The sequence below is a fragment of the Gadus chalcogrammus genome, chromosome 21 (genome assembly GCF_026213295.1).
Source record: "Gadus chalcogrammus isolate NIFS_2021 chromosome 21, NIFS_Gcha_1.0, whole genome shotgun sequence".
NCBI lineage: Eukaryota > Metazoa > Chordata > Actinopteri > Gadiformes > Gadidae > Gadus > Gadus chalcogrammus.
Genome location: NC_079432.1, coordinates 13,689,855 through 13,703,673, shown reverse-complemented (window position 1 = coordinate 13,703,673; position 13,819 = coordinate 13,689,855). Strand labels below are relative to the sequence as shown.

The 13,819-nt window shown below is 45.9% G+C and overlaps 1 protein-coding gene across 9 annotated transcripts in view; it reads right to left on the bottom strand.

Moving 5' to 3' along the window:
• Positions 1 to 439: 439 nt before the first annotated feature.
• ptprk (protein tyrosine phosphatase receptor type K) overlaps positions 440 to 13,819 on the bottom strand; it is a 107,156-nt gene continuing 93,776 nt past the window's right edge. For 5 of the 9 annotated variants that reach the window (XM_056581763.1, XM_056581764.1, XM_056581768.1 and 2 more), the window contains 13 exons: positions 12,497 to 12,514; positions 11,864 to 11,900; positions 11,585 to 11,682; positions 11,169 to 11,285; positions 10,887 to 11,041; positions 10,609 to 10,744; positions 8,833 to 8,982; positions 7,902 to 8,075; positions 5,700 to 5,831; positions 5,057 to 5,182; positions 4,668 to 4,831; positions 3,900 to 4,035; positions 440 to 3,455 (listed from right to left, as the gene is read on the bottom strand). In XM_056581763.1, coding sequence (XP_056437738.1) covers positions 3,399 to 3,455; positions 3,900 to 4,035; positions 4,668 to 4,831; positions 5,057 to 5,182; positions 5,700 to 5,831; positions 7,902 to 8,075; positions 8,833 to 8,982; positions 10,609 to 10,744; positions 10,887 to 11,041; positions 11,169 to 11,285; positions 11,585 to 11,682; positions 11,864 to 11,900; positions 12,497 to 12,514 — 1,500 coding nt within the window. In that variant the 3' untranslated portion in view covers positions 440 to 3,398. The remainder of the gene's footprint in view (positions 3,456 to 3,899; positions 4,036 to 4,667; positions 4,832 to 5,056; positions 5,183 to 5,699; positions 5,832 to 7,901; positions 8,076 to 8,832; positions 8,983 to 10,608; positions 10,745 to 10,886; positions 11,042 to 11,168; positions 11,286 to 11,584; positions 11,683 to 11,863; positions 11,901 to 12,496; positions 12,515 to 13,819) is intronic. The other 4 variants (XM_056581765.1, XM_056581767.1, XM_056581770.1 and 1 more) reach the window with 1 other exon arrangement.

Below are 13,819 nucleotides of genomic sequence, written 5' to 3'. Positions count from 1 at the left end.
CATACCAGCCCCCCCCCTCTCAACTCATACCAGCCCCCCCCCCCCCTCTCAACTCATACGGTATGAGTTGAGAGGGGGGGGGGGGGCTGGTATGAGTTGAGAGGGGGGGGGGCCCTGGAATGAGTTGAGGGGGGGGGGGGGGCTGGTATGAGTTGAGAGGGGGGGGGGCCCTGGAATGAGTTGAGGGGGGGGGGGCTGGTTATTAGTTGAGAGGGGGGGGGCTGGTATGAGTTGAGAGGGGGGGGGCTGGTATGAGTTGAGAGGGGGGGGGCTGGTATGAGTTGAGGGGGGGGGGCTGGTATGAGTTGAGAGGGGGGGGGCTGGTATGAGTTGAGAGGGGGGGCCTGGTATGAGTTAAGGGGGGGGGGGGGGGGCTGGTATGAGTTGAGAGGGGGGGGGCTGGTATGAGATCACAGATTGAAGAAACACGGTTGTTAAGGAATTTTCTTTTATTACAGCAAATAAGCCAAACATTACAGACAAGAAGAATGAATAAACCATGAAGATCAACAGTATATTCAGACCAGACTTCCATGTAGACACCAGTTGCTTTTGGACTGTGTGGTTTCAAGGGGGCATCATCTTCAGAGATAATAGATTTATGTGTGTGGGGGTAAGAACTCCAAAGTTGTTTCATCTTTAAATCTATAACAAGAATTCAACAACTTCTGCCAGCACCCTACATTATCAAAGTGTAGCCCCTTGACCTCAATGACCGCTCATTCGGCTGCATTAAGCACGAAAGCGAAGAGTTATTTTTTACTACTCGCATTGTATAATTTTCAAACCGTGGCTCCTTTACATTAACGGATTGTTCTGCTTATTTTCGCTCCAAGTATTAGCATGGCAGGATAGCAGATAACAGCTGCTAGATTGAGCAATCGGAGATCAGTCTGAAGTCAGTCAAATGTCCACTAGGTGGCAGTAAATGCTTTATTATGCCACCCTGGTTTATGGCGGTCTTTTCATTGGAGGACAAGGTAAAGCGGTGTAGAAGTACAGTCTCTACAGCGCAACTCGGCTCCGCTTCTGAAGTTTGTTACCGATAGAGCTCTGTGTTGTTCTGATGAAGAAGCACTAGAGTAGTATGACTTCTCCTCTGTTTCTTTTAGGCCTACATTACAATATAACTTCTGTTCTGACCGACGATAACATTGATCGTCCACGAGCACGCATTCAAAGCAAAAACCCAGTTTGAGACAATGAAGCGGTTACAATGCTCTCAAACGCTCGTATTAAGAGAAAAAAAAAGAATCAAACAGATAGGCACAATATATATATTTCCAACTCTCCCTCTTGTCTACCATCCAGGCCTAGCGAGTGAGTGTTTAGTCATCCTCGCTACAGGGTAATGTGTGGATGCAGAACAACAGTATCTCCCCCAGGGTCTATAATACAGGGATATGAGCCACCGTTCTGGGTTCGCCTCTTCTGCGGCTAAACAACATGTTCCCGTCCACAAGTCGAGCAATGGCCTTTTTTTGTCTTTTACTTTTTCTAAACACAACGGTAACATCACAGAGATTCAGAAGTGAAAAAAGAACAACGAACCAACAAAAAAACGTTGAACGAAAAATAAAACAGAAAGATACTGTTGACTTCCATCTAAATATTCAAAAGATACTACAATTAATGCTTTTAATATACAGCTTTGATCGGAGGTCCTTAAATGTTCTCCTGCATGGACCCAAAACGAGAGTACATGCCCACTTTAAACATGCTGGTTCTTATATCAGGTGGGGCTTCCACACCGAGCTCACTCAGTCCGTCCCCCCGAGGGACTGACCCCACGGGACTACACCTTGTGTCAGACCCCAGCCCCACCCACCCCCCGTCATCATGTGACCCTGTGGTTTGTATGAGACGCCGGCAGTAAACGTGGAATGAAGAATGATTGTTCTCATATGCAAAAAACAAGGAAACAATAAATACAAATGATGCGCTTTATCCATATAGACATATTTACACAAAGTCTTTGGCTTATGAATAAACATCAGCTTTTAAATCATGAAAAAAAATAAAAAAAATGCCGGCCATCAGTGCACAAGACAATTGAGGTGTTCGGAGGTTCAACGCCCCATGCCGAATCTATTCATAACATAAGCACAAAGGTGCAAATTAAATTTACACGTGTTTCACCGTATACATCAAGCAGGCCAACACAAAATTCTGAGCCATGAAACCACAAAAAAAAATAAAAAAATCGAATTTAAATTTGTGGGAACGAAATAATATTGGGCTCAGCCCCTTGAAACAAATGATTAAGCTAATGTTAGATGATTGCGCTTGATACAAAAGTTATCACAGAAAACTTGTGGTTTACGGTACAATATTGTGAGTAAGGCTTTTCTTATTGAGTAGACAGGTAAGTAATACCACAAGAGCATGTGACGTAACAGAAAATAACATTAGTCTCAGAAAACTGCAAGAACCCTAGCACTGATTGCTGCCAACACATTTCACTTCACTGTGTACATTTAGTGAATAACATAAGTTTAGACCTTTTCCATTGCATGATACAAAAACAATGATGTGATGGGGGACAATTACAAAAAATAAGAACAAAGTAGTACAAAAGGAAAACAAAAGAACAAGCTACTTTCTTGTTTGTAACTCCCCATACACTAACTCGTCCTCCCCCTGTCCCTAGTCCGTCTCCGCTCTAAGATCCAATATCCTCTTATACACAAATCTATAAAGATATACAAGCTACTTTCAGTTCCCTTATATCATTCCACGTTCCTCGTCCCTCCTTCCATTTTGACCTTGGACGCCGCGGAGCGACTTCTGAAATGACCAAATACACTAAATATAATCCGCTGGGCCAGCAAACAAAAAAACCTGCGGTGTATGCTAAGGTGTCCAAAATATACTGCTGGTGTACGGTGCGGACGACTCAGCCCCCCCCCCCCCCCCCCACGGCTGTCCTCTTCTGTGGTGCTTGAGGTGTGGGTGGCTGTAAACGTACACATGGCCGCGGGAACAACGGCGCACTCTTAGCTTTAGCAATCTGTGTGTGGTGTACGGTGTGGGGGGAACGCACACGTTGATCGATGTGAGCTGAACTGACGCTGGGCGTTGGGAGTTTATGGTTCATGGACGAGGCTAAACATCACGATCCACGTCGAGCTCCGGCCCCAACGGGGCTCGGGGGGAAAAACGAACGAAAAACGTTAACGTGAACCCCGCCTCGTGACCAAGGCCATTTGTTCTCACGCCCTTCTGCGCTTCCCGTCCCGTCCAATGGAATCACAGCGCTATATCAACGGGAGAGAGACGCAATGAGGATATTGAAGAAAAAAAAAGCGTCACTGCAAAAGGGGGAGGGGTTATCATCATCATCAAGCCAAAAAAACACGAGAGTGAAGCGTGTGAGGTGAGAGGACGTCTCCTTGGGCCTAGGAGGAGCTCTCGATGAACTCCAGCGCCAGGTCGTAGCAGAAGCGGTACTGCTCCTGAACAGGGGACACATGAAGCACACAGACGATGGTCAGCTGCCGCTCAGCCTACCACGGGGATGGTCAGTATCCCGAGGGGAGGGGCGTCGCATTTTAGACCATCTATAACAACACATTTAGTTGATACAGCAAAAGCACCAGACAATCGTCCTATTATAAAAACAATACAATGAAAAGGCCACATTGAAACATTTAAAAGCAAACAAATGAAGCGTTAGAAAGAGGGACGGAGGGGATAATAGTCGGTTGTCAAAAGCAATTCTAAGGTTTGTTTTTGGGTGACGCTTTAATAAAAGCAGCTAGCTCTGTCTGTGTGGGGCTGGCTTATGCATCTCAAACATCACAGTGAGTGTTTCCCCTGCGTGGTCGTGGCTCTGACCCTGTCGTTGGGCCTGAGGGCCCCCCTTCATGTCGAGTCAACCCGGGGCCCCTGAGACTCACCGGGGTGTCCACCATGTTGGGCTTGCTGTTCCTCAGGCTCTTGACGGCGTGGAAGACGTCCACCACGCTCTGCCGCTTGGCCATCTCACACACGATGCTGCTGGCACACAGCACGCCGCTGCGCCCCCCGCCGCTACTGCAGAGACACACACACACACACACACACACACACACACACACACACACACACACACACACACACACACACACACACACACACACACACACACACACACACACACACACACACACACACACACACACGTTGAGTTTTACATTTGTTGCATCATCATAATAATGAATACATCAACAATAAAAGATATACAAACATATACACATATATATAGATTTATCATTTTGGAATATGGAGTTTTACATATGTATTATATATTTTTTTATATTATTATTCATTGCTCATATAGTTCAATAGACAATCCACAGTCTAAACAACTACAAGTAGTCCAAGTGTTGTTAACTTCACTGAGAATTTGTGGATAACGTTTAAGAGGATGTCATTATATATTCATCAGCCTTCATTATTTTATAAGTGTTCCTCGCCTTCCTCTGTAAGTGGAACCATCCTTGAGCACCCCGTGTTTTCCATTATCAGATCATCAAAACCGGTCAAACTAAAGCTAATCGACTCTCTCTTCTCTTGACGATTCCAGCTGCCTTTGTTATCCACCCCTGGGATAAGCACACTGAACCCCCCATCCCATTTCATGTCCAAAGCCTCCTGGAACAGGATAACTGCGTGCATGTACTCACAGGCAGTGCACAATGGTCCGGCCCTCCCCCTCCTCGCCCTCACGCTGCCATTGGTCCACCTGGAGGAGGAGTTTGAGGAAGGAGCGCTTGGAGGTGGGGACGTCTCTGTGGCCCGCCCAGCCCAGGTACTGGAACTGACGCACCATCAGGTATCCCTCCTGGGGCTGGAACACAACGCACATGCTGGTTATGACGTGTGGTGGACTGGGGAGTGGGACTCAACACATATCATAGACGAGAGACCACGGATAAACACTCACAATTTACACAGTAACGAGCGTCTGCTTTAATATCGAATATAGACGATGCAATAATATGCAGACTACATCAGCGTCTGGTGATTGAATATTAAACGGGAGGCTCGTGGAGGTGGGGGCAGGTGAACTGACCCTGGTGAGGTTGCAGACGCGGAAGAGCCTGCTGATGACGTCACAGTCCATGGAGCAGGACATGCACTCCACCTGGACGGGGCCGTAGCGCAGCATGCCCTCCTCGGGCCAGTACTGAGGGCAGCCCTGCAGAGACGCAACACGCGGGCATTGAGACACTCACAGGACAGCGCTTTGACCAGGGCTGCTGGTGAGAGCGGCCCGGAGGATCACATCAGGCAATAGAACTGCAGCGACAATCAAAGTTTGTGCGTGTATGTATGTATGTTTGTATGTGTATGCCTGTGTGTATGTATCTGTGTGTGTTTGTGTGTATGCATGTGTGTGTGTGTGTGTGTGTGTGTGTGTGTGTGTGTGTGTGTGTGTGTGTGTGTGTGTGTGTGTGTGTGTGTGTGTGTGTGTGTGTGTGTGTGTGTGTGTGTGTGTGTGTGTGTGTATATATGTGTGTGTGCGTGCGTGATTATGCATGTGTATATGTATGCATGTGTATGTGTATGTTTATGCGTGTATGTGTGTGTGTGTGTGTGTGTGTGTGTGTGTGTGTGTGTGTATGTGTGAATGTGTGTTTAGATGTGTGCATGCATGTTTGTGTGCATGAGTGTGAGCCTGTGTGTATGTGCATCCCGTCCACAGTAGGACTGACCTGAGCCAGGTCGATCTCGTTGAGCATCACCAGGCTGGTGCAGCCGTAGTCGTACACCAGGCGCCAGAAGTCCTTGACCGTGTTGGGCAGTGGGTGCTGGGTGACGATGAAGGCGGCGGGCTGTCTGTAGCTCTGCAGGGGGGCGGGGGGACAGCACTTTATTCACTCATTCACACCGACTGCACTAAAACCTTTGTGAATCCCATTTATGGATTTGGGTTAGGGTTAGGGTGAGGATACAGAATTTCAATAATGACACACACACACACACACACACACACACACACACACACACACACACACACACACACACACACACACACACACACACACACACACACACACACACACACACACACACACACACACACAATGACAAGACCTGTTTATCATTTTCTAAGTCCTGTTCTTTCTTTATCATCCATCCAACACAAATATTCAGACTGGCACACACCCACCCCCACCCACCCACCCACACACACACACACACACACACACACACACACACACACACACGGTTGACATGAAGCAGTGAAGTGTGGTGGTCATGTGATCATGCAGTTAGCCAATCAAATGTAGGGGGGGGGGGGGGGGGATCATGCATTTGACCGCTGGATGTATAGGAAGGAACTAGCTATGCACATAGACAACCAAACTACCAACATCAAGATCTATTAGTCGCTTTCAATGGATCCAAGTTCAAATTCAACATTTTTGGCAGTTTTAATTTTTTTGAATACATTTATTAGAAGATTGCTAGCAAATGTACAAATAGGGAGTTTGGGGGTTCCACTGAAAGTGAATGAGGCCCAGCCGCCCAGGTGGTGGAGACATTTAGTGTTATGGGGTTGGATGTGACTGGTTATATATCTACCTATATATATCTATATAATATATAGATACATATATGTGGATTTAATAGATATGACCCTGGCGGCGCGAAGACACAGTGAAGCCGTGAAACAAATCCAGTATCAGACATGTGAATTAAAATCCCTTTACCTGGAACTCTTCTGACAGCTTGGTTAGAGAGAGGCCAAAAGGTGAGCATGGGTCTTTTTTATTATAATTTGGACTGAACTCAATGATGCATTCAAATCGTTTTTTATTATTTAACTAAAGACAGTTTTGTAAATGATCTACTATATATATTTAGTTGAATTTAATTCAGTACTTTTCACATCTAATAAAGCAGTTATGGGCCATTGACAATTTGTTAGCGGTTTACACTAGGATGGAAGAATTCAATACTCACAACCAAACTAAACGGAATGCATATTACTGTACGGCCCATAAGTTGTAAGGTGACACGTTCTATTTGATTCTTCTTCTTAAACAATTACCTAGTACCCCATCTTTAGCTTACTGTACGCCACCCTTTAATACACAAATGCAAGTTAGAAATGTTAAAATATCGCAACTTATTAAATATCTCAATAAGTTGACTTAACTAAATAACTTAGAATTCTAAAGCAACAAGGTTACATGCTGCTTTTGGTTGAGACTCCTTAAAACCTTTTACAGCGTTCCCTAGGGTCTTGTAACACCAAGGCTGTCTGCGATTGGCTGATCACCGCGCAGCCTTTGCAACAATCGATTATTCCCCAGCCAATGTATAGGCCTTAATCACAGAGCTGTTATAGCAGGGGTGAAAACAGGTGGAGCTAATCAAGTGAATTACAGTCCAGTAGGCATGCAGTGCCCGTAATCAACGTCAAGAGCCACACCTGTGTTCACCCTGCTATCACACCAGTGTGACAAAGGCAAATTCAGGGTCTGCTTTGATTGGCAAGAGGTCTTTTCACAACCTGGATTTGTCTCTAGCCTCCTGCGGCTAAAAACCACACAACAATGCATCGCACAAACAGGGAGGGGAGTCTGCGTGTGTGTTCGACCGTTGCCTGTGTAAACACGGCTGTGTACATACGTTTATGCTAAACCATTTGCAAGGCAACACCGTACATTAAGCAGGGTACATCTAGAAATGTTTGAACAACAACAGATGCTAATCATCTACATGTAGAGGCTACACAGCAATACCGGGCTTAAGCTATCAACTGCAAAGGGCCAAGTATGATTCGGCCCGTATTAATACTCATAGGATACTATGAGGACACACTTTGGATAGATAAGTGGGACAGACACACGTACTTTTGTGCACGAGTGTGCGAGCTTGTGTGGAGGGGTGCGCTGCGGACTTACATCCATGAGGGCGGCGTTGATGTAGTTGCTGCTCTCTCCGTCGATGGTGATGAGGAAGGGCAGGCAGCGGTCTGGGGGCAGGCCGTCCATGAAGCGGTTCTTCTCTTGGTTCCTGGGCAGCAGCGCGATGCTGCAGTCCTCCGGCTGGGGCTGGGGGGTCACCGAGTTCAGGGTCTGGGTTGGGGGTGGGGGAGGGGAGGACCAGGGAACACAGAGAGGTTGAGGGTTAGGCCGACAGTGTTCCTCTTCTTTTCAGTCAGCGCTCTGACATGGCGGAGCAGTGGGAGAGAGGGTAGGGGGGAAGTGTGTTGGTTTGAAGGAGCCTGTTTGAGAAGCCCTGTCGGAAGAGGCTAACATGGGGTACCTCTTAGGGGCGGGACGAAATATTGATTCTGCGATATATCGCCGCCCTACTTCGATACCATCGATATTTTAATTAACAAACTAAGGCGCTCTAAACAGGCTGGGGGCAGACTTCCCTGCTCCCAGCATCACTACTTTATCACTCCTCAAGGTGGCGCTCAACAATTCAATGAGGGGGAACTTGTGAGGAAGTTAACTAGCCAAAGACGAGTAACTGAAAAAAGTTACTTGTTAGACAGATCCAGCACTTTACCTTTTCACATTGATTTTGTATTCATAGTTAGACAGATATCGTGATGTATCGTTAAAGGATTGTCTAACAATATATTGATTATCAGAGAATCGCTGTATCGGTATCGTGGGCCATGTATCACCTGTCGTATAGTATCATGAGGTACCCTGTGATTCCCACCCCTACTTCCTCTAACAGGCCGGGAATTAGCTTTTGCATCGCTGGTTTCATTTGTGTATGTTTGTTAAACGTGACGCAGGGAGCAGGTCAGGCGCTGAATGGATGGGAATGTTTGGGGACGGTACCAGACGACTGTGGGAATGACATCAAACTCACCTGAAACTCGTCCTTCAGGTGGGAGGAGTTGGTTTGGGAGTCGATGCGGATCAGCTCATAGAAGGCGGCCTTGAACTCGCACACCGGTATGGCCGTCTCTCCACACAGACACGCCTCCAGGATGGCGTCATGGATGAATATGTACTGCTCCTGAAAGGCACATCCAACACATACATGGAATCACGCACACACATGCTGTGGAAGGCAGCAACATCAACACGATATCCTATTGTTTGTTATGTGTGCAACTTTATGGCCAGGTATCGATACATCCCCAGTCTGCATGCTGCACATTATCCCTTCAGATTTTGAGGAGACAATTAACTTTAAAGGGCAATAGTGATAAATCCATTCTAACCAACTCCCCTTACTTCACTAAACAAAAAAATTAAATATAAATTGGCAAACTTTACTTTAACTTCAGCGATTCTCCCGAAAGCATTAGCGTCACAGTAGCATTAGCACTTTGGGGCACAGTAGTTCACACCAGCAGCAGTCTCACTCGCACACTAACAGACTTCCTTTATTTGTAACGCTAGAGGTAGATCCGCCCGTAGAGGCAGGGGAAGACTAAGGTTTTTTTTCAGCACAAAACACTAGCATTGTAGCTTAAGCTACCGCTGCCAATTTGACAACAAAAATACAAAAATGCGACTGCTATTTACTGTTCGAATTCATGTTGAGGCCGCAGGCATGCTAAATGCTCTTCGGCAGAATGGGAGCAACAGAGTAAGTTTGACAAATGATATTGGTAAGGGAGACTTTAATGAAGCCAGGAGAGAGGGTCACGATGCTTTGATCTCCCAGACTGGTGATGTGCTTTAACCATTTCCTAATGTCGGTTGTTACAGGAGTACATTTAATTGTAGATTTCAAAATACAATTTACTAGCGAATGTAGAGTTCAAAAGCCACCCTAAAATATAAAATCGAGCAGAACACAAAATAAACACATCTTTACTAACAACACCCATATTGTGCCACACACACACACACACGTTGTGAACGACAGCATGCAGAGTGCATGCCACATGGGATTGAAGGTGGAGCCATGAAAGAGATGATGAATCTGACAGTATTAGAGTATTACGTCCACACAACAAGGTTGATATTCCTGTTCCTTAAGACGCTGAAGTGAAACCTCAGAGAAGCTGCAATTAGTGTGGTGTTTATCTCCACAGGGAAAAAAAATAATTAAAACAGCCATAATTATACTACTTGGGAAATATGAATCTGGTCTCTGGGTCCCCTCCATTGTCTCAAATATTGCTGTGTTACTAATACAGCTTTTTCACAGAGGTCTCATCATAGGACTCACAGGTGTTGCTCATAACACCCCTTATGGGTCAGTTCCTTTTAGGTACTAGGGCACAGGCCGTAGACTTCACTAGTGGAGGTGTGTTAACGATGTTGAACTGTGCAAAGGATCTATCCAAGCCAAATCAAAGGACCTAGGGCACAACTCGACCGACTATGCTAACCCAAATAAGGCAATTTGTTCCCACCTTAGTCTACGTCTAAGGATCTGAGGACTGAAGTGAGAGCATGGTACATGGCTGAGATGACGTTGGGTGTGATGCTGGCGTTGGGCTGGTTTGTGAAGGTCTCTAGCGTGAAATCGTGTTGACACATAGATGAGATAACGTATGAACGCTGCAGCCACAGGTCCTGGACAGCCAATACCTTCCGTATACACACAGCGCGTCGCGCCATTTCACTTAGCATGCGCGCCGGTGAGCGGATGAAGATGCAGATGGCTGATGGGTAATGTAGTCACCTCAGTCTGTACCATGTTGATCCTCCTGGAGCGCAGGGCCTTGACGCAGTTGTAGATGTCCACCACGCCTTCCCTCTCCGCCATGTCCAGCATGATGTCGATCACGATGAAGCAGCCCGTGCGTCCCGCTCCGGCGCTGAACACCCCGAGAGAGAGAGAGAGAGAGAGAGAGGCGCGCACGCGCACACATAACAAGGTGAGAGGCGGAGGGATACCGGCCTGTACGTCGGTCGAAAGGGCGTCTACACTCCTCGTGTTTCTGTGCATTCTCTACACACCTGCAGTGGACCACGACGGGCCCAGCCGAGGGCGGGTTGGAGACTTTGACCCTGCGGATGAAGGAAAGTAGTCCTGTGGCGTGATACGGCACGCCGTGATCGGGCCAGCCGGTGAAGTGGAACTGCTTGACCTCTCGCACCTCGTTGAATCCACGCTGAGGGAGGAGAAGAGATGGATTTGTGAAACTAATTTCAATAACCTCTGTGAATGGGGAGCTATCGCTGCTGCGTGCGTCTCTGGTCGTATAACGTGCAGAAACAAAACTAGGGAAACACACTCACCCTCTCCAAAGTAAAAGTCCGGACGACGTACTCGGCCAGGGGTTCGACCTCCACAAACGTCACCTTGAAATCTCCGTACACCTCGGCATCGTCGGGCCAGTACTTGTAGCACTTGACCTGTTGGAGGAGAGCGGGGAAATGAACCGGCCGCCTCATGGCGTCAAGTGGCTCCACAAGCACTTTACCAGCACAAAACTTGGCGCTGGAATTAGCAATATGACCGGCAGTGGCGGTTCATACTGTTTACTTTTTCAAACAACTTATTTTTGAATAACTCTAAGGAATTATTCAACAATATAAAGGTTGGAACTGACGTATAAATACTTTAACTAAATGTTTTACTTGTCCTTTTTTAAGTACAATGTAGAAGTGGCCTGTTTTTGTCCTTTTTCAAGAGAACAACATGAAATACGTACCCTTCCAACCTCCACCAGATTGGTAACCATGACGATACAGGCAGACTGTTCCTGCCACGCCATCCTCCAGAAGTCATATACGGTCTCATGAACTGGACCTAACACCAACACACACACACAAGCGCACAGTTTTATACGGGTAAACCGCAGGACAATGTTTAAATTATTGATCTGTCTATGATGAATGTTTTGAGGCTGTGTGGAGCGGTCCCATGCAGGGTCCTGATACGGCACACACAGGATTAGCATTTAAATTGTGTACAGCGTGGTGCAGCTTACCCTGCGTGGCGATGTAGTGACTTGGTCTCTGGTAGCCCTGTGGGAATAAAGCTCTCATCAACATGATGCCATGACGTTCAGAAAGGTTCCTTCCTAGACGGTTTTCTATGTTATACCCAAAACCAACTGGCCGTTTGTCTTTAATGACGAAGGCACTTGACTACAGGACCGAAGAAGATGAAAAGATGGCATAGTAAACATAGGTATAAAAACGTACATATACATATATGGAAGTAAAAATATGTTTGGTTATCTTACTAATGAGATGATAAAAAAAAATAGATAAAAATAAAAAAGATATAAAACTGTTCCAAACTCCTTGTGAAAACCTGCTCAAACTCTCCCCTACAACGCCCATCAGTGGCTATGCAACGTGGCCAGCGCGTTATGTGTGTCGCTTAGGCAGGCCTGAATTGTGGTTAAGATGGCAGGTTTCGGGTGGGTACGGGTGGGGGGGGACATTTGGTCGATAGGTCAACCTTTGGGCCAATAGAGGACTACCTCGCAGCAGAGTGCTGGGAATGGGGGAGTATGTTGGTGTCAGTGGACGCATGGCGGATCTCTGAACGGATGGGCAGATAGTGGGGTGTTCTAGGTAGGGGGGTAGTCGAGAGGATCCATAGCAATACTTACATCCCTGTACAGCCAAATCTATAACCCAAGCCACAGGCAGATTTATGAGCAGAGGAAAGGAAGAAAAAAAGACAGAAAGACACCATGTCAGTGGGTGTCAATCAGGAAAAAAAGAAAAGTTGTAGTGACACAATGGCAAGTTTGAATAGCACATGCAGAAAGTAAACAACTGAAAACATAGAGGTAGAATGGATAGAGAGGACATTGCCTGGTGCCTACTATTTAACAATCTATGCAAAGCACTTTAGGCAGTACAACACCAAAGTCAATATCATGACAGTGTAATTGCGTAATCCAAACATCTTGCAGTGTGACACTATGCCCGAGATGTTGATATTATAGGATAATTGTATTTACATTTAAATTTAATTGAGCAAATATAGATATAAAAAAGAGATTAGCTAATCCTGGCAAGGTCCTCCCTGATTCAACTCTCTAGATAAAAGATGACTGAGTGAAGTCATGCATTAAAAGCAGTTGTAAACAGTTAATGGCAATATTAACATTAGCAAGGCTGGCCCAAAGCAGCGCCAGTACAGTACAGTAAACAAACTGAACTCATGGATGATCAACATGCAAATAATCCCTATGATGGCAAAATGGCAAGAGATGGAGGTGGGAAATGCAAACACGGTTGAAGCGAAAATGAGAGATTGATGCTGGATGGTAGAATTCTATGGATGGTGGATGTTAGTTGGTAGAAGGTATGGTAGATGTTAGTTGGTAGAAGGTATGGTAGATGTTAGTTGGTAGAAGGTATGGTAGATGTTAGTAGAAGGTATGGTAGATGTTAGCAGAAGGAATGGCAGATGTTAGTAGAAGGTATGGTAGATGTTAGTAGAAGGTATGGTAGATGTCAGTAGAAGGTATGGTAGATGTTAGTAGAAGGTATGGTAGATGTCAGTAGAAGGTATGGTAGATGTCAGTAGAAGGTATGGTAGATGTTAGTAGAAGGTATGGTAGATGTTAGTAGAAGGTATGGTAGATGTTAGTAGAAGGTATGGTAGATGTTAGCAGAAGGAATGGTAGATGTTAGTAGAAGGTATGGTAGATGTTAGTAGAAGGAATGGTAGATGTTACTAGAAGTCATGGTAGATGTTACTTGAAGTCATGGTAGATGTTAGTAGAAGGTATGGTAGATGTTACTAGAAGGTATGGTAGATGTTAGTAGAAGGTATTGTAGTTGTTAGAAGATATGTTGGATGATTGACGGTAGATGGTAGAAAGCATGGTTGATCTTGGTTGGTATGTTGGAAGTTGGATGGTACAACGCATTGGGGACTTGAATGAATGAATTTCTGAAGTGAGCGATGAATCGATTGT